Source organism: Epinephelus fuscoguttatus, linkage group LG20, assembly GCF_011397635.1.
Source record: "Epinephelus fuscoguttatus linkage group LG20, E.fuscoguttatus.final_Chr_v1".
NCBI lineage: Eukaryota > Metazoa > Chordata > Actinopteri > Perciformes > Serranidae > Epinephelus > Epinephelus fuscoguttatus.
Window position 1 is genome coordinate 20869069 of NC_064771.1, and position 21500 is coordinate 20890568.

The window sequence follows — 21500 nt, forward strand, 5'->3', positions numbered from 1 at the left end:
CTAAAAAGAGACGCAAAACAACTACAAAGATACAAAATGATGACAAAGAGATGTAAAGCAACTACAAATAAACCCAGAACCTCAAAGAGATGCATAACATTAACACAAAGGCATTCAAATATCCTATCAGCGAAAATTAAGACAATAAACTATCGTTGTTAAAATAACTCCTTAAAATGCAACATGCACCCTGTTTAAATCTCATGCAACCCTCTGCTCAACTTCATCTGGAATGGCAATGCATTTTTTATTAAATTAATTAATTAATTAAGGATTTACATGTCAATCAGAGGGAAAATTATTCAAAACCCATATTGTGCATTGCAAAAAAATAGTACTACTTCACACAATGCAAGGTCCAATTCATGTTTTCCCTCTTTATGTTTCTCTTTGGCAAGGTGGCATCAAGCTGTTACAACTATAAAGCAAACTTGCAGCAGCTTTGCATCATCTGTGCAACACAAGCCAGCCCCTGTGTAGTGTGTTGTTGATACAATGCCCATACAAGTTAGGAAACATTCTGTTGAAAGGAGGAAAGTATTTTCAGCAGAGAAAGACCATTTTTCCTACTGATTTCTGCAAGAGAAATCGTCTCCATTTAAGCCAGGAAAAAAACATATATTTTGCAGGATGTGGAATGATGTCGCTGCAGAAAGAATATCTGTTTGATAAAACTGACGTTCTGTAGATAAGTAGGTGTTATTTGTGTACATAAACAATGACAAAGAGCATCCACATCATGCAAATCCATGAACAACAATTGAGAATTTACATTTTGCTGTATTGCATGCCCTGAGAAAAGCGCTCTCAATGCCTGGATGTTAAAACCATTGCTGTGTGACACCGAAACACAACACAATGCTGCAGGTGGCGGGCCAAAGCTGCAGTGCACCCTCATTCTGACTAATATATTCTACAACATCCTCCAACCGTGGCTAACTGCATGCTTTTGGTTTGCTGAGCACATGTCAGGCTGATACTGCTGAGCCCTCACATCAAAGTCAAAACCTGCATCACTGAACAGGTCCAATATTTTTTAAACTACAACCTGCTAGAAATAATTGTATAGAAAATTGCAGAAAGAGCATTACTCTGGGTGGGGTGTGTATCAATAAGGGCCGAGCTGAATGAAGGGCATCCATGCAGAATGATCAATTACATCACAGCTATTTCCATAAGATATTATCGGAGGCCGTAAGGTTCTAGTTTGTTGTGGACTCTCAGAGGACTTTAAGTGGCTCTGGCAAGCTCTGCTTTGCTGAATTACACACAAGCCCTCCTGTAATTCACAGACCTCACATATAGACCTAACCAATCCAATGTATTACTCGCTGCACCACCAATTAACCTCTAAACAGCTCCACATGGAACTGTTGCTATTTTTACAAACATATTGAAACACACAGAGCACACATATTCTGTCGATTTGCCGTTAACTTAAGTGGTTAAGTGGAAGATAAAGGAAAAATATGGTTTGTGTCAGAGGCAATTATGCCACACTGAAATCCTGGTGTTTATAATAACCATATTTCACCCTTGTACCACCCACCTATAAAGACCATATAAAAAGGTCATGGTGAAAGGCACATATGGTGTTTTTCATGAATAAATCTTTGCAGATAATATGTTGGTCCGTTCTAACTTAAATCCTTCAACTGGAGAAAAAAATATTCTAAATCCAAAGTTTTAGTCATAACTAAATACACTTGTGACTGTGTGTTCTGATTGGGATTCAACCCAGAACCATCAGCATGCACCATTATTCATGGAGTGACAGTTGTGGAGCTAGCTGTGTCCTCTATGGCACTGTTAGGCATTGGCAGATCCATGTTGTACTGGCACAGCCGAAGTGTCCCGACAGTCTGCTGCAGGTTCCATTTGTCTCCTCAAGTACTGAATTCTTCCACTGGGCAAGAGTTCTCATAGGATCACAGGAACATGTGTTATCAAGAGTCACACAACGTGAAAGCAAACCAGAAAGTGGGAAAACTTTTTGGGCTCATGTGCTAGGCGAGCACTTTTTCATTCAGGTAAATGGGTGCCATTTTGGAGTCCAGTCAGTTTCATATTGTACATCCATGTAGGAGATGGATTGTCAACTTCTGTAGTGGAGACTGACTGGAAAATGATTGTTGGTATGAGAGATTTTCTCCCCTTTGTCAATAAGAACGCATAGTGATTAAAACATCTGATTGGAAAGTAGAAGGTCAGCCCCTTTCACACTAGACAAAAAAACCCGCTAACGCCTGCTACCATCTGGTTTTTATCTTTAGTGGGAAAGGTTACGATTAGCATTCATTCCGGAGACAAATGACTCTGCAGTAGTCACAGGTGTTTATCGCCCCCAGCTCCGATTGGCAGTGGTGGAAACATGACAACCTGATGAACGTGCTAATTTGGCCCCTTTATGTTGCGACTGTTGGTCACCTCTACAACTCTTCGTCATATCAGCCACAAATTTGCTACTGTTTACTAACCCTGATTTCTGTTGGTTCCTGATGTTGAACATGACATGGCATACTCGTCTACTAGCTACGGAAAAGACCCCCATTGCCTGTTTTTAGCTTTGACCTTTAAAAAAACTTGCATTTACACGCTAATTTGGGTAGAGAAAGGGTATTAGTTGGCGTAGCTTGCTAATGTTAGTAGTGTTTCCCACTAAATAGTACTTTTTGCCCATGTTGCTTCGACATCTGATAAGTCACAGACAGCTCCTGAGCACTCAGGTTATCATACATAACACAGAAGAGGGGGTGTAGCTAGAATTAGCTGCATCTCTTTCATCACCCTGACCATCAAAACTCGTACACTGCCCTGCAATTCAAATCATGACAGGCAGTAATGTATGATAATGTATGAGTGTAACTGATTGACTTAAGTGTTGTCTGCGTTGCGTTGATATGACGAGGCCCGGACTGTGGATGTCTTTAGAGACGATCTCCGTTTATTCCTGAAAACTCTGACAGTATGAGGTAAAAACAAAATCCCCCTTCAATTACGACCATGTTAGCTCGAGCCCATCTCCCATGGAGTACAACAGCAAAAGGCGGCCATGTTACATCCAATTCAGTACAATAAAACACAGGAAACACACCTGACAGTAAGAGGTGAAAACAAAAAAGGCGGGAGACACTACGTTATAGGCGGGGTACCCCCAAAAGTGAACGTAGGGGTACAGAAGTACCATATATTCCATATATTGACTGTGGAGGCCTAAGGGTGTCAGGTAATAATAACTGGAACAAATTTTGTGTAATTATAATACTTAATATTACAAATGTACATTTGAGTTTGTTACACATGTTACTGCTGTATAATTGACCCTGTCACATGAGTAATGCAGGGAGTGCTCAAATCAAAGATGGGACAACAGCTGACATGTACCTCAGCTGGTTAACAGTATGTGACATTTGGAAGTAAAGCAATACTAACTAAGCTTAGTGCCCTCATACACAGATACTGCACCAATCAAATCAACACAGACAGTTGGTTTTGAACTTTTGTTTTTTGGTACAATTTTGAAAAAGTAACACTACAAGTCAAAAACAAAGCACCAAGGACAAATTAAATCACAACGAATTGAACTTGAGTTTGACTTTTTATCATTTAGAGGCACGACTGCACTTTGTAATATTGTAGCAACAATGTACTGCTTGCCAACAGAATCTAAAAGCAATTAAATGTACTTAATAATTTGACTATGATTTGACTATGATGCTGCAGAAAGCTGCTTTTCCAGCGGGCAACAGTTCTCATAGGATCACAGGAACGTGTGTTATCTCTTCAAATGTTAATTTAATTTAAGGTGCCGTATATTCGCCCATGGTGATTCTCTACCTCTGGCACAAGGACATTCTTTGCCCTTGGGGAGAAGCTTTCGTGGCTGTTTTTATTCCAGACTCCCCATCACAAAACTGTCTGAGTGCTGTGGTGCTGAACACAAGAATAGGAAAACAGGTGACATGATTGGGTATGACGGCCAGCTCCACTACACCTCCTGATAATGTATTCCTCCACCTTTGGCTTTTTCATATTTTCAGAGAATATGTGCATTCTACTTTTGCGCGCTCAGTGAGTCTGACAACCCGGAGCCAAAGAAAAGTGTGTCATCATCTTAGTCTCTCCTTTGCTATCAGGAGTGCATGTCGGAATCATGTTTCTCCTCCTCCCGAGGGCAGATTTGATATCGATCAGCATCTACACGGGACTAATATTGAGATTTACCGTTCTTGATGATTTGCGCTGTGTGTGACAACTGATGCTTAATATTTCAAATGACACCAGCTCTTTATTTTTAGACTTCTATGAAGTCAGCAGACTCTGCATTGATATGATGCTTTTCAATAAGAACTTGATTCATACTGTAACAGTAATGGAGACTCAGGGGACAAAGGAGGCAACAACTGTCAGGTAAAGAATGATGAAATACAATGCACACTTTGAAGGAGCTGACAGGATCACGCTTCACTAGAGTTGTACAAGTTGACAAATACGGTAAATGATGACTATACCTTAAATTTGGAATTTAGAGACAGTTTAAATCATACTGACTGAAATAATTTCAAAAATATTCTAGCACATTTAGAATTTGCCTTTGCCACTAAATCTGCTGTTTTATTGCCATTTTCTACTAATGCGAGACAAAAATTTGGGGGGATCTTGGCAGGGTACAGAAGTAACACCTTAAAAAATTGTGATAAAGAATGATGTACTTTCCACTCCACTTATCAATACAGTGGAGATTCTACTTGTGAGCCCCAATTAAAACAAGACCTTTGATTTCTTGTACATTTTTGGTATTTAGTGTTTAAGAAGCCACAGCACTGATGTGGAAGTAGGTCTTAACTCACATTTGCATGTTTATTTTGGGAGCCTTATTAGCATTGGCAAACATGAACATCCGGCAGGAGGGGGGAGGGGGGTGGCGGGGTGGGGGCGAAGGAAATGTTTCATAACAAAATAAATTGATTCCCAGGTTCAAAACTGTGTTCTCATCCAACGATTCAAATGTTTAAAGATTGTTCTGACATCTTAGCTTGTCTAATACTGGAAAAAATCCAACCATCTATTATGCTCTTTGCACTGTGGCCTGGAGGAGAAGATGACGTCAAAAGAGGCAGGGATCGTTAAACCTGTACTTTTCTGTACTTTAGGAAAGACTGAAGAGATCAGCAGTTATTGTCATGAGGACGCTGATCCGGCATTGCTTGGAGGGATGATTGATCTACAGGAAAATCTCCACCCAAAACCTCGGTGTAATCGTCTGCCTTATATTTCTTCAAGAAACAACTTTTTCCCTGTTAGCTGTGGATGGACAATATCTGGGTTTATCACCACATACAGTATCACTGACAGGAAGAACAGAGGGTAACACTGTGAACAGGGAAGTATGAATACAGTTACAGCACAGCAGCAAACCTAGTGCTATTTGCAGCTTTCAGCTCATGGTTTTGGTCTGTCAGTCCATATGGTTCAACCCCCCCCCCCCACAAAATAAAACCATGGGCAGCCATTTTCAGTAAACAACCTCACACAAACTGACTGTACGCTACCTTCCCAGCATGAAATGGCCAAGTTCCGAAGTAAACAAATGGCTGGCATGGAGAGTTAAACATTTAGCAAGCCAAAAAGAGATTAAAAAGTTTCATCAGGAGTTGGTGGACGAAACAAGGAAAAAGATGAGTGACTCATGGACTTAACCAACCTGGACCCTATTTTCCAATGTTTCTGTGTCTAAGTGTTTAATTAGAACAAACCATATTTTAAATCTTTCAAGTATGGAGCAAGAGCGCTACAGCCAGCAGTGGCGAAACAGGCCACAAACAGTGCATGTTTACTAACATATTCAGATTATTATTTTAAGTGTGTGTCAACATTATGGAAAGGATTCCCACAGAGACAGACCTTTTGGTTACAGAGTAAGATCTTTTTAACTTCTAAACTGCTATAGTCAAACTCACCAGACCCCATTTAAATAAACAACAGTATTGTTATTGTAAAACTCAATTCTATCAAAGTCGACAGAAACAAAATGAAACTAACAAAAGCCATCTTGGTTCGTCTTTCCACTGTTCCAGCAATCACCAACTGATTTGGTTGAAATAAACCCTTAATTCACCCAGTTAGATGTGAAAATATGCTCACTCCATACACGCTAATATTACCGATTATGTAAAAGGAGTCTGGTGGGTTTGGCAATGGTGATTATAGGTATGTTTCTGGTTTAACAAGAGGAATCCTACTATTTAACAAATAGGTTTCTATCTGTAGGGATCTTTCCAAAATCTTGACTGACACCTGGAATAATAATCTGAAAATTCATTCATTCATTCATTCATTCATTCATCTTCTAACCACTTCATCCTCTTGAGGGTCGCGAGGGGGCTGGAGCCTATCCCAGCTGACATCGGGCGAGAGGCAGGGTACACCCTGGACAGGTCGCCAGACTATCACAGGGCTGACACATAGAGACAGACAACCATTCACACTCACATTCACACCTAGGGACAATTTAGAGTTACCAATTAACCTGCATGTCTTTGGACTGTGGGAGGAAGCCGGAGTGCCCGGAGAGAACCCACGCTGACACGGGGAGAACATGCAAACTCCGCACAGAAGGGCTCCCACGCCCGGGATCGAACCGACAACCCTCTGTGAGGCGAGAGTGCTAACCACCACACCACCGTGCCGCCCTAATCTGAAAATCTGAGTTGCAAAAACAAGCACTTTCAGCGGACATAAATTGACGGTGTAAATGTGCCCAGAGTAGTTACATTGCAGCCTGTTTGCAGCTGAAAAACACCCGTTACCCTTTAATTCGACAGGTAGATAGAGAGAATGGCATGTTCATGTGATAAATGTGAGATGTTAGGAATTGTGTTGTTTTTAGGAGACTGCAGTACAAAGGAATTATTCCTTCCATAAAACAGAATAATTTTGTGGAATAATAAGGTTGGCTTCATCACATAGGAATAAAGAATTAGTTTCAAGGAGTTTATGTTCAGTACAACCTCTTTTCAACCTGTTTTACTTCTACAGTACTGTGGGTTTGGGTTGGGGTTGGGGATTTTCTGCCCCCTAGTGGTGACAAATCCTTTAACACAGCTTTAATACAGACTGCAAGTTAAACTTACTTGTTTCATATTACTTGTTGCAAATCCAGTAAAATGACAAGTACGCTTGGAGTTCCACCTAATAGCGATGACATTAAACAACATCGGCATGGCAGTGAGTTTGGAGTGAAATGATAATATATTTCTGACTTACTGCCTGGACTTTTCTAAGTCAAAAAAAAACAACCTTTCAATGAAACTACTCACAAACCTGTAATCATTCTTTCAAACAACACGCACTCAGCTCAGGAGAAATTAGCAGACAGGGCCTCTTGGTTAGGCCCTCCAGTCTTTCCTCAGTCCTGCTGTATGCAGTCATTCAACTGTCGCTAATTATAGCCCAGAGGGTAGTTGCTACGAGTCTTCAGGGTTTCTTGATGCTGCTGCTGCTGCTGCACAGGTGGGACATTCCAATTTGTTGTGCCGGCCATATTAAGGCATGAAACACACACTGATTCTCCTTTCTATCACAGAATCCTTACCAGAGTCTCAACTGTCTCCATTCAGTGGATATATATATATACACACACACACACACACACACACACACACACACACTCATAAATAAATAAATAAATATATATATATATATATATATATAATATTTATGTATATATGTGACCTGTGACCTGTCCAGGGTGTACCCTGCCTCTCGCCCGATGTCAGCTGGGATAGGCTCCAGCCCCCTTGCAACCCTCAAGAGGATGAAGCGGTTAGAAGATGAATGAATGAATGAATGAATATATATATATGTATCATTATGCTATCAAATATACAAGTCTTTTGAGTATTAATACTTAAAACTTTCAATTGTTCAAACTGATGTATTTTCCCATTGTTATACCTAGTTATCACTAAAACTGTATTTGTTTCATCATGTCAAACAAATTTACACAAAAAATTACATTTCCAAGACAAACATTTTTTTAATTCATTTATCTGGGTAACTGACTAAACCATTTGACTGCTTTCATGACCGAAAATTATCAGTAAATGCACAATTTCCAACTGTTTTTCCAACTTTAATTTGCTCGACGTACTTTCCTAAGAAGCTTGACTCATGCTCATGCCTCATTTATAATGCACCAGGTTTTTTTTTTTCTCGGTGAAGATTTAGGCCCCTTTAATTCCAGGTAGGTGTGCTAATGAGCTGTTTTTCAATTCAGCACCATTCAGCACAACTCTTCCCTCGGAGAAAATACCTTATCATGTATTTTTAAAGTGATGTATTTTTAAAGTGATGCATGAGAGTGATTGCAGGGTTGAAGTGGAGGGTGCCACGAGGGGGAGCAGACATGCAGGATCATACAAAGAGGAGAGAGACACACCGAAGGTCCAGGCAAGATCTTGCACCTGCTAATGAATGGTGCATGCACATAAATCTGCAATGCACATACAGTCACATGAGCATTAGTAATGAGCGGGCTTTCCTAGCGTACTGTTTGGTGTCTGGTTTTTGCACTACAGTAAAACCAACAGAAACTTATATCACTGAATATGCTGCTCAAAAAACATTGCGAAGCACTTCAGCCGACATATATTCCCCTTCTCCCTGTATATCACTTTGTAGTTTCTGGTTTGAGTGCTATATAAACATACTTTGCTTGCTCTCTCCGACAGATATGGAGAAACACAACCAGCTGGCAGATAAATGATATTGGCTTGCTAATGCAGGCAAATGGGTTGTCATAGGCATTAGAAAAGATTGGATTCCTGTCTTCGATAAATTTAATCTAGGTAATCGACAACATTTTAGATAGGCCTGCCACATTATGAGCTGTGTGAAAAGTCCACTAAGGCTATACTTAAAGGAGTTACCTCTATTTATTCTGTTCAAGGTGTGAGCGACTGCCTGAGTGAAACTAAAGGCAAAAAGAAATTGGGAAAAAGAAGAAGAAGAAGAAAAAATCTTTTAAGTAAGATCAAAGACGGATCTTGCAGGAGTCCTTTCTTTTCACCTACCATTAAAATGCATCTCATACCAGAGAGAAAAAAGGCTGCTTTCACTATTAAAAGTTTTGTCAGACCAAATTAAAGTCACAGTTAGATCACATTTGCTCCCCATGTGCCTCCTGCTTGGAAGTGCATTTGTATAGTTTGATGGTGATGGTGTGGATAGGAGAATCAGCTGCGGTGTGCTTTGTGATTCTGGAGCTTGGGTGCATTTTGGGTGCATTTGCACAAGGATTTTCCCGTGTTTCATCACTCTAACAACACAGTCACTGTCAGGCTGGTGAGGGGGAAAAAAGGCAGCTTGAATGAAAATGACCCCAAGGTTAGCGATTGAAGGGGAAGGGCAAAGAGAGGAAACGTCAATGCTGAGTAGAAACCAAATGCCTCTCACGCACACATACACACACTCACCTGCAGTGTCTGTGAACCCCAGCCACGGTTTCAATGATGGAGCATTCTCCCTCATTTAAACAAAAGGCCAGGTCCTTGTCTTCCACACATGGCTTGAAGACCTCTGAACGCAGACTGGGGAGTGTGGGGGCCGCTGCTGTGGACAGAAAGTGACAGGAAGGACAGATTTAGACACTATGAATGTTTAAAAAAAATCAAATATCTCTCATTCATTCAACTTAGATCAAAGCTAATTTGCACAGGGACGTTTCTCATTTCTTTAATTTCTTTAAGTGCCTCTGCGCGTCATCCTGTCAGGGTGCTAAAAGTTTAGCTTTCCTTCTTTATTTGTACTGAAATGACCACTCTGCTCTGACTGAAAGAGAAGACTTCATTAGTTGTTGATTTCTGACAGTCTTTGGGCTAAAGGCAGGATTGCCCTCGGAAATGACTGTCTTCATTACTGGCTGAGTAGAATTAGCATTTTCAGTTTGAAGGTTTTCCGACTTTGCCCTGATGCAATAAAGAAAGTAATGGTGTAATGCATGTTATTGACTGCAACAACACGCCTTAGTATTATTATTGTTATCAGCGTTGCACTGCTTTTGGTGTATTTGTTGCTTTTATAAAACATATGTACGGCACTCCTGGTGTCTGTTTTGCTGTTTGTTTCAAATGAAGCAGTTTAACTGCAATTCCTTAGTGAGTTTCCTGGTCTGCTGCTTTGGTAAACACAGTTAGAAAACACAAAAATACATTACAGCTGTAAGGAAGCGGGACGATAATGTTACACTACAAAGAGACAGCGGAGATCGAGAGATGGGCTCGGAGATGTAGCTTTAATTCTCCTCTTCGAGTCTGACCCTGAGCCGCTCTCACATAAAGAGCATGGCTGCCATGTACAAGCACTGCAATGCAGAGTTCTCCACCCTGTGAAATATGCACAGCTGTCAGGCATGTGGCCACAGCAACATATAAATATTGTGAGCTAGTGTGTGCATCCACACGTTAGTGTATGCAGACATTTATTCATGCACAAGGATACACATGTGTGGGCACACACACATACACACACGTACTATAACATTGAAATTATCACTCAGAAGCTCTTTGACTCCGTCATGTAGCCAGGCTTTGAAAATTGGATTGACTGGTATTACGCTCAATACCTTGCCAATACAATTGGATTACACATCTGATTCTGCTTTCATCCATTTATACTGTGCACACTGACACACCGTATAAATGCACACACATGCACGATCACACACTGTATTCTTCTAATTGTCATTCCGTGCCTATTTCTATCATCCTTTCATGTGAGTCTGCCTCATCTTTGTTGCCCAACTGTGCTTTGTGCGCCACACTCCTGCCGGCCAATGGCCGTTTTTCAGTCAAGGCTCTAGTGACCAATCGCGTGTGGAGAAATAAAAAAGTCAGTAATCCGTTTGTTGTGCCCAAGTGTCCAGTTCAATCTATGTTTTGTTTACGGCCATTGATCGATAAATCCGGGGGCTCTTCGTGTAAGGCCCGAGAGATGATGAGAGATCAGAGGGAACACAAAAAGAGATATGTTGTGTTCTTGGGACCAACCATGACTCTGCTCTGTCAGAGTCAAAACTTTGGAAGCTATCATTTAGACCACTTACTGTAGAGGCTCATAACATTTTTCTTCTTTCTTCATGTTGGGAGACTGAGTGCATGTTGACACGTGACAAGAGCTGGCTCAAAGTTCAGTTCACAAATTAAAATGAACTACTTGATAGATTACAATAAGAATTTTGTAAGTTTTAAAAGCCATTTTTCTTTTAAAGTAGAATTCCTGCTACCCATCTGCAGCCCCCAGTCGTCGCCACCGCCAACTCCCCAAACAAAACTTATTACCATATACTACTACAGAATCACAGACAGAGATTACTTTTAAGAGCCAAGATAAACCAATGTGAGTTTATGTTCCACCACTGAATGTATCATATGTTGCTGGTAGTGGAAAAAAGGGTGCAGTAAAGGTATACTGTAGATGCAATGGAAATTTAATTTACCCTACATGAGCCAAATTATGCAGCAGTTAAAAAACATAAAATTTGCAATTCATATGCTTCCAAGTGAGCCAGCACAGGCACTGCCACTGGCTTCATTACAGTTGCTATAGCTCAAAGATGTGTTACAATTTCAGTTCTGCAGAGCACATGAATGAATATACATCTGCAGAGACAAAGATTATTTCACACAAATTTTCTCACAATGAGTAATCGATATAGGAATAGTCTGAGGCCCCTTATTTTTGGTTATCCTGTATCGTCTATATCAACCAAAGGATAAACCGGAATATCAACGATACCAAAGAAAGGGAATTAATAAATTAATAATCAATTGCACTGTACTTGAAAATAAAATCTTTTTTTTCTTTTTCTTTTTTTTACATTTTAATCATTTTACATTTTAAGGCTTTTTTTTTTTTTAAAAAAAACTACAGACAGCTACACATTTTCAAATCAGCAGAGTCCATTCCATAATTAGACTTCCAAATAATTAGACTTCCCCAATTTTTTTTTTTTTTTTTGGCACAACATGGTTTGGAGAAAGCAATTCTTATTATTCAGACAATGGAACTGGAATATTAACATATTTTTAAAAGTAATAGTTAGTATATATATACATATACACAATATATACAAGATAGGATATTCAAAATTATAGCACCTTAATAGGAATAGTCCAAAATTACTCAGTTTTAGACTTAATACGAAATTTGGCCAACAAACACCAAACCAACTGATGCCTTGATCAATTAAAGAAGCTTAGGGAAGCTTCAGGAAAAGTGCAGCCACCATTTCATGTACTGCAGTTGGCTCTGGGTAGCGAATTTGCATCTGGGATAGCAAAGGCATTATCCGCTGTGCTCGACCTTTTTCCTCTGCTGATTGACCTATGATGACATTTTTACCATAACCAATCTCCCTCTTCATGCCTAAACCTCACTAACCCAACCAACGTAGGCAGCGAGCACTTGCCAGTCATGGGGAGAGTAGGTCAGTTCATGCCTTCGCTATTCTAGGAAACGCACGTTCGCCTAAGGCTATGGATGGCCACAGTTGTTTGAGGGTAAAACTAAAAACAACTGACTTTTTGGTCCGATGCCAAGGGTTGGCGAGCTAGAGGCTATCAGGACTGTGTTTCTACACTTCAAAGGTGCAGCTGATGGCTAACGGTAGGCCACGCTGTGTCTTTCTTCTGACTTGCAACCGGAGTGGAGGCAGAAAAACAGGAGACTCACTGCGGACAAGATAGTCAGAGACCCTGCTGTTTAATTTGCCATAAATCATGGGGTGCTGTAAAATGAGCTTTGTTAACTGTCACAAGAGTGAACGATGCTCGAGCTCAAGTTCATAAGTTGCATTGACCAAAAATATGAACCCATTTAATGAACGCTGCTGTGTTAGCGCATTCATGCCCATCCCTGGGGTGGATGCTTTTAAATGAAACTAAAGGCATTCACACTCTGCATCTGTTGAATGCTTTTTGATTGCTAGTTAGACTCATTTCTGGATTACTTCTTATACACCAGCCCCAAGAGTGTGATGCATATGAAAGTAGGTTTTGAACCCAAGTTGACTCTCTCACTTTCTAGGTTTTAAAAGACACGGATTACGTCTTGTATTATTAATTCCACAAATTCCCAGAGTGGAATGTTCAAAAGGTTATCTATTCCAAGATGCAACTTTAATAATAGAAAATAGAACACAACGTCCCCCTGTGGTATGCATGTCCCTGATAATAATTGTCACGGCGTTTAAAGTCCCTCGTATCTATTATTCACACAGCAGCAGTGACCACATGTGAGATACAGTATGTTTGATATACAAAGACGAAGGCCGCTGTGTTAGGTCATTGGTTTGGGTTTAAGCACATGAAGCAGAGCTGTTCTGACAGAAGGGGAAATTGATTTTGTGCTGTAAGCCTAACCATTGATATATTTACATTACAAAAGCCAAGGTCAGGCGGATACCAAACACCCTTTTGGTACCTGTGTCGCGAGTAATCTTATCTGTGCTGAAATGTCTCAAAAACTTTATTTTCTCCACTTGTCACCTTATCTTATTTCAAAGAACCAGTGAAGAAGGCTTCTGCTGATCCACTTTTACTGCGCCGTCTTTTCTGTATAAAAAGCAGTGCAAGTGCAGCAATCATTTCATTTGTCACATGTTGACGGAGCAGTGGGGCAGGATGTGAACTACACAAGGTCACTGTGGTACCTTTGACGCAGCACTTTGGGAATCGATGATGATGATGTATGACGTGTATTTCTTTCACGGGGGACAAAGCTTCCACAAAACTCCGAGGCACATTACAGCAGCACCTTTTGTATATTGGATCTCCTTTTTTCTACAGACAGCAAATGTGCCAGTTTCACACCCGGGGAGAGGACGGCTGACATGAGTGGTCTTAAATTAAACATATTATGGAATACTTAAAATGTGCAAAAGGATTTCGAGAATAGCTGGTCTTTGAAATTCCCTTTGGTTTTTAATATTGCACTTATTCCAGTACCCAATGAATCATCTGACCCATAAACACATTTTAGAACGCTCTGTATTTCATTAAAACAGAATAGAAGGTGCTAAGTCTCTAACCTGTCATTCTACAAAATAAAAAGGCTCTGCTTCTCCTCACCAGGTGCAAGGTCTACAAGCAAACAGCCTGTACTGATTACCTCTCAAAAATCTGCAACGAAAACCTCTTAAGTCTTGACTCTTTTAGCCCCGTTGGCCACATCAAGGAACAAGCCATCTTCAGATATGTTTGGCCTTGAGCAATACAGGCTGTCAATTTCTTATGGGTTCCCGTTTCATCACCGTGACAGGCAAGAAATGGTAAAAAATCTGCAGCACAGCAAGCGCAACTTTGAACGAGCACCTGTCAAGCAGGATCCTGTCGAAACGCTAGGTTCTTTAAATATTGCCCTGTCAGAAAAAGAGCAAGTTAATAAAGCAATTAGTCAGCTTTTTGAACGTGTCGGAGCAGAATGGTGATAATGTGCGTTTGTATGTTTTGATGTGATATTTTCCAGCTTGTCATTTCCTGACACTCAAGCGACTGACCCTGAATAGATCAGTGTGAACCCTGCTGTAGATCCAAGCAGTCAAACCTATTAAAGCTTTTTTTTTTTTTTTTAGAGAAGATTTTTGCACTTTCTTTTTATATATCAAGCCATCTTCATCTTCATTATTGAGGTAACGACTGATAAATGATGTGTCCCTTACTCTTAGGAAGCATTAAGATGTTGTGTCATGACTAATTATGACAAACATACAAGTTGCCATTAGGCTAATTTATCAACGCTTCTTAATGAAGCCCTTTACAGAATAAAACCCTCGCAACGCAAGCCTCTGGCAAACTCTATGAAACTCAGAAATGAAACTCACTATTAGCTGGAAAAAAAAAACATGGTGGAAAATGTGCTAATAAATGGCAGCTGCAGAGGGAGCGTGATTCTGGACTCTTTGAAATCATTTTCACGTCTCTCACTCTCCCCGCTGCACAAAGGCAATCCAGATTGCTGATTCCCCTGGTAACTTTCAAGGAATCTGCTGGCTGGGGATCACAGATTCAGACGATGCTTGAGAGATCAGAGTTATCTGAGAGGAATACTGAGGCTAGTGCTCCTTCCCAGTCACTGCTATTGAATCGCTTTCGATCGATATCTTCAAAAAAAGTCCAACAGCTTAAAATAAATATAGAATTACATTTGAAAGGTGCCTTTACTTCTAGGGGGTGGCTCATCACTACATGCGGATCTGTTGTTGTAACATGAAATGAAGGTTACATCCACAAACAAGCAAAGTCAAATGAGTAAAAACTAGTGAATCTAAATAAATGCATGCTAACATTTCAGGAACTGCTAATCAGACATATTTTTTTAGTAAAAAAATCAGTCAGAGCACTACATGTTTTTCTCTATGGATTCACAGCCAATCAACGCGCACTAAAAGTGGGCCAGTGTCTGCAGTCAGACATTATGCTGCACAGTGTAGCACGGATCTGAGGAGTCCTTGTGAAAAACACAGACATTTCCAATGTTTGCCTTCTGCTATAAACTTTGATCATTCAGTAGTATGTAACAAACTCCTCTTTACAGTATTCATATCATTTTAACAAGACACAGAAGCATGAAACTACACACTCACACCTTGGCACAGCCAAGGAAGTAACACCGTTTTCAGGCAGGTAGGATTGTTACGCATCACTTCTTTATGACCCGTGATTATTGTTAATGGAATAAATGGCGAATGCTCCATTTGTAATGGTTTGTTAGTGTTATTGTCAGCGGATATGTCACTTCAGTTCCACAGCTCCACTTTTACCTTTTAACTCCAAAGCTTGATTACTTTTAACTGTTAATTATAACGCGTCTGCTGTATTACAGTTTCTCGCAGCCTTGATTTAAATCTAAATCATTAAGTCGGGGGAAAAAAAAAAAGCTGAATGTAATTGTCCTACAGAGGCTTCCATCATATTCTGTATATACTCCGCACACATGCATTTACTGTAGACAGTGCATCATTGCCACAGACAACACAAGAGACAATTCCATTTACAACTGTAGCATTTTCCTTCTATGGCTTCCTTCTAATGTGCTCATTAGCGTTCTTGTGCTGAGCCTTATCCCCCAGGAGACAGTGGTCGGGAGAGAACTCCCTGTGTTTACTGCAGCACACATCAAAGAGGGCCTTACTATGTAAAGGAAAAGTCCTGAGAGAGCCGGCTGATTGCTTACCCATCATGCACTGCTGCCTTTTGGATAGAACCATATTCAGAGGAATATACAGCGCAGTAGGGTATGGACAACGCACTGGCCCTGACTATATCATCTGCCACAATGGTTTGGAAATTACTTTCTCTTCTCTAAAGCAGCACTTGACTCACTGCTGCAGGAGAAATGGAGAAATAGTTCATTACTGGAGTGCATTATTAAAACGAAGAGGGTAAATGATCAGTTTCTGCACACTGTGGTTCAAGCCGTGATAAAAACCCAAAACATATTTTTTACACAGACGGCTGTTGATTCAGGTTTAGAGCACACCTTCCTTTTTCGCACTGTATGAAAAAGGTGCCAAACATATGGCTTGCATCTGCCAGCCCCAAAAAAATGAAAATCATTTGATCAAAAATGATGTCAAATGTACTGGAAGGATGCAAAACCACCAACCATAACTCTGTGGTTGCAGAGACTCTAATGGGTTTACACAATAAAGCAAATTACTGCAAGTGAAAATGGACACTTTTATACAAAGGTGGACATGTGTTGCATTGTATCTAAGTGTTTAATCAAGTGAGGTGGGTTGTTGTCGCAGAACTGTGATATTATTTGTGGAGTCCTGTTTCAGGGAATATTCTGTTCTGTTAAAACTAATAAATTAATCAAAAAATTTCAGAGAAAAATGTATATCAAACAAGAGATTCAAGCATTATTTAAGCATATTTTCTGCCTCTTAAATGTGAGGACAACAGCAGCTATAGTGCTTACTATGCCAGCTTGATTGAGTACCACCACAAAGCTTATTTTGATCTTCTCATGACAGTGAGTGGATTTACGATACTGAATATGACACCACCAGCATGCTAAAACTGTCTCCTGAAAAAAAAAAAAAAAAAAGATGGCTAATTGAGAGTTGTGGGATTTTTCAAAGAAACACATCTCAGTTATATCATTTTACCATATGTAAATAAATTGCTGTCAAAGTCACTTTTTGATATCAAGGACTCTAAGACGCTAAGCTAGCATTGTTTTATTTTTAACTCTCATGAAAGTAATGTATTCCTACTATGGCCCAACCCATGGGAAAACATACTGTATGTATATATATATATGGAGAGAGAGAGAGAGAGAGAGAGAGAGAGAGAGAGAAAGCTTAACAAAAACCACAATATGTATGCTTAAAAAATGCACTGAGCTACTGAGCATGACCATAGGACCTTGAGCGATAAAACTATGGACAAGATATGCAGTACAGAGAAAAAGAACTTGAGCGTAGCCTTGAATATCCAATATATATAAATAGCAATGGTCACTATGTATACACAGTGGCATAGCCCTGTAAGGCCTGTCAGGTGCAACACACACACACATACACACCTACATTACCAACAGTGGACCTTTGCTGTACCCCACCAAGGGTGGACCTCTGTTTCTAGCCATTTAAAAAAAAACAAAAATAGAATAAAAGATTTACTTTTAAAGTCTTTTCCTATAATATTACTGAAAAAGTGCCTATTATAATTTTTAAAAAGAAATTTCCAAGAGGGCACTTGTATCTTTGGGTGACATCTATCTATCAAAGAGTGGACCTCCATAAACTGCACTGAATCATCGATACCCGTTTACTGCAAAGACTTTCTTTGTTTCTTTCAAAAATAGATTGTTAAACTTTAATTTTATTACAATGTTAACATTTCTCTCCAATAAAAAATGTTACAAAAATCAAATAAACAAAAAAAAATTGCCACTTCAATTGAAAAAAAATCACATTTTCCCCTAAATAACGTGGTTGCATGCACTTATATATATATATATATATATATATATAATACTGCAGTATTAACCACTAAATTAACTTTATCTTGGCTGAAATTAAATAAAATATACTCTTAAAATTACATTTTAAATATTAATTACACTAGTGCACTAATTTTAATTTTCTCTCAGGGAAATTCATATTTTAGTATGTTAGTGTTGATCACTTTTATGACCTGCATTTTAACGAGGGCTCCCTTCATTCCCTGGATTATATCTGCTTTTGTATTTGCTCTTAATGACTTAATTGGAGTCAGGAGAAGAAACATTTTCCAACTGTATGCAGGTTTTAAATCATGCATTCCCACACACACAAACACAGAAGCATACACATACATACTGTGCTGCTCTGTATGTCTTACATGATCATCAAGACTGCAAGCCTTGGGAGACCTCCTGTCCCTGACATGACACAAACAAATAGTAGTTGACCCACGGGACTGTTGGTTAAAAGCTGCAGCCGTAGCCAGTAAGCAGGGTTAAAGAGCACATGGCCTTGGTTGCCATGACAGCCCAGTGATAGCTATTCAATGGGACATTTGTCACTGGCACTCAAGTTGTTCTTCATTCTAGTCCAGCCTTAGAGCCCCGAGCTGTGACATATAAACTGTACATTAATGGTGTGATTATTTTTCTATCTGTGGACATGCAGAGGTTATTAAATGTTTGGCAAAGGAAACTTAATTCCATTTGTCACTGCAGGATACATTCAGGACTTCAAGGTACTGTTTTTCTTTTTGGTTACTAAGACACCTTCAAGTCGAGTCATTATCTAACAGCAGCATTATTAGACTAACTAAAAAGGGTTTTGAATGTGTTCACAGTGACAGGCCCGAAGCAGCAGGTTAATAAAGTAGACCCCAGTAGACATCAAACATGCATTGAACCTTAAGGGAACAATTCACCCCCTAATGAAAAGTTTTAATTATCTACATTATCTCCTGACCTCGTGTCAGCTGAATCTTGATTAAAGTTTGCATGACCACCATACACACAACAAGTAAGCCTCTGCATTTCCAGACCCCCCTCCTTCTCCCAAACACATCATAAAGTGACCATGAAATTTTCTCTCCACAACCCACGCAACATAGTGCAAGTGTTTTGCAGCCAAGAGACCGCACTGGAAATCCAAATAATCGCCTGCACTGCTCTCTACCAGAAGCCTCGGCTTGCTTGTTGTCTGATGTGGAATATACCTCTGCTGGAGGTACAACCTGTCTGCACTGTCAGAGACAACCTGCATATATCCAATAGAAGAGGCTGTGCAAACATCAGGGGAGCTGGGACACACATAGGAGAGAGTATGTAATTTTGGGTGGAACTGTTCCTTAAGAAAAACACAGAAATTCTGTGCATCAGCCTTCTGCAGGGGGAAGGAAGTATTTCTACAAAGCTCTCTAAAGAACACTGAAATCGCACTGTAATTGAACATTGTGTATTCGTGAAGATAATTTATTTTATTGCTTGATTACCCCTTTTATTCTATAGATGTGTGAGTAATGCTATGCCGCTTGATAGACCTTGGACCTATAGTTATTAAATGTAGAAATGAAGTACGACAAAAACACCCCTAAGAAAAATACACGAACGCAGAGGGATGCGTGAGATTGATTGAATTTCTCTGAAATTATCATGACTCATATTGTCAGGTTATTATCAGTACCAAGGGCTCTCGCTATGTGTTTTTCTGAAGGTGCCTTGAGGGCTTTCGAAGATAATTTGCCTCCTCAGAAGCACATTTCTCTGACTCAGTCGTGGTAACGAAGCCACAATGCCAATTGACATTAGACGTGGATCAAAATTGCGGCGCTGTGACAAGAGGCAGCAGCGACTCCACTTCTCTGGACCTGCAGATCCTCCTTTCTATGCTATCAAGGTCAGAATGTAATCCGTCAGATGTTATTGACTTCCTGTTCAAGACTTGAATCCCTAATGAGGTTTATGAGAATGCTCAAACACAGAACAATGTTATTAGAAGCAATTTCTCCTCTGCTAATTTGTCTTCGCAACCCATATGCAGTAATATGGGACTAGACGGATAATTTATCCTGATTCATTGATTGCAATTTGTGGCGTAATTATCATAATATGCCACCAGGAGGGACAAAACAATGTTACTGCTTATGATCTCAGGAATAAAAGAAACGCCATACTGTATCTGATGCCTATTATTCCAAAGTTTCTGTGACAGATTTCCAAGTTGTTGGATGCCTTGGTTATCTGAGATGATTTATGTTGGAGCGGTATGTGTTACACATCACATTAGCTAAACCACTGTGATGTAGATGTCAGTGCAGCCCTGAACATACATCCATTCACTCTGGGAGACGCTCATAAAAGCTGTTAAGAACGGGATGAGTGCCTCCACCTCATATTCAAAAGCCGGTGATGTACTTTGATGCCATTATCTCCATTACTTACAGAGCAAATAACAGAATAACCAGCGACTGGAGAAATACATTTGAATCTGTCAAATGTATATTTAATGAGCGAGGTCGCTTTAGTGCTTTTGCCATGGCAATGACATTACATTTAGATTTTGATTCCAGGACAGGACACGCAAGAAGTGAGACACAAAGTAAAGCCTGCTGGGGTTTTGCTGAAATCCACATACCTGTGGTGCTGCTTCAGGAAGGGCGAGGTAATTAATAATTCATCACTGTTTACAAATGGGACCCCCATGGAAGAGGCCGCGAAACTAATGAAAAACACACAAGGCACGCACACAAATGTGCAAGAAGGCATGAAAGTCGTGAAGAGCACTCATGGAGAGACAGACTTACAAATAAAATGCAGTGTGTATGATGAGATCTTTTGACAGAACACACGATATCAAGTCATATCGACAAAATATGCTTGGATATTACTGGACTATTCATGAGAAAAATTAGGATGATACAGGCCTGAACATGTATTCTTTTGTAGACTGACTGAAATTCATTCTCAACAATATCATCCATTAAATAACTCTAACATAATTAGGGTTATTTTCACAAAACACTAATTTACATATATGATTATGATCTGTAATTGGGGTGTGCACGTCTGTGTGTACGTGCACAGCATGTGTCCATCAAAATATTTTATTCATTTCCACAGAAATGCTTTTGTTTCTCACAACGATTTATCATCAACGCTAACAAACTATTTATCAAACGTGGCATATTTGGCTTGCCTGCTACTGTGCATCTAACTGTTACCACACTTGGTCCTGTCTTGGCAGTGCCTGTCTCCATCTGCCTCTTTTTTTTTCTCTCTTCTCTCTTTTATTTTTTATTTTATTTAAGACTATATTTAAAAAGATGGCATAAAAATTTAATCCTGGGGGTTCTAGAGGATTATGCTGTGCCAGCAGAAACTGGCAGAGAGACTGAGAGGTGCAGTCGAGTACCTAATTGTGTCTTCATCTACTTACTGTAACATCTTCACCGATATGACGGTTGACGGTAAAAATGCTGATTTCTCCATGC

At 39.8% G+C, this 21500-nt stretch overlaps 1 protein-coding gene across 2 annotated transcripts in view; it reads right to left on the bottom strand.

Annotated features, from left to right (window-relative positions):
* The window catches only part of nrg3b (neuregulin 3b), a 311873-nt gene that overhangs the window by 159675 nt on the left and 130698 nt on the right, over positions 1-21500 (bottom strand). The window contains exon 2 of one of the 2 annotated variants that reach the window (XM_049563548.1): positions 9477-9609. In XM_049563548.1, the coding sequence (XP_049419505.1) occupies positions 9477-9609 (133 nt within the window). Of the gene's footprint in view, positions 1-9476; positions 9613-21500 lie in introns of both variants that reach the window. The other variant, XM_049563547.1, reaches the window with a different exon arrangement.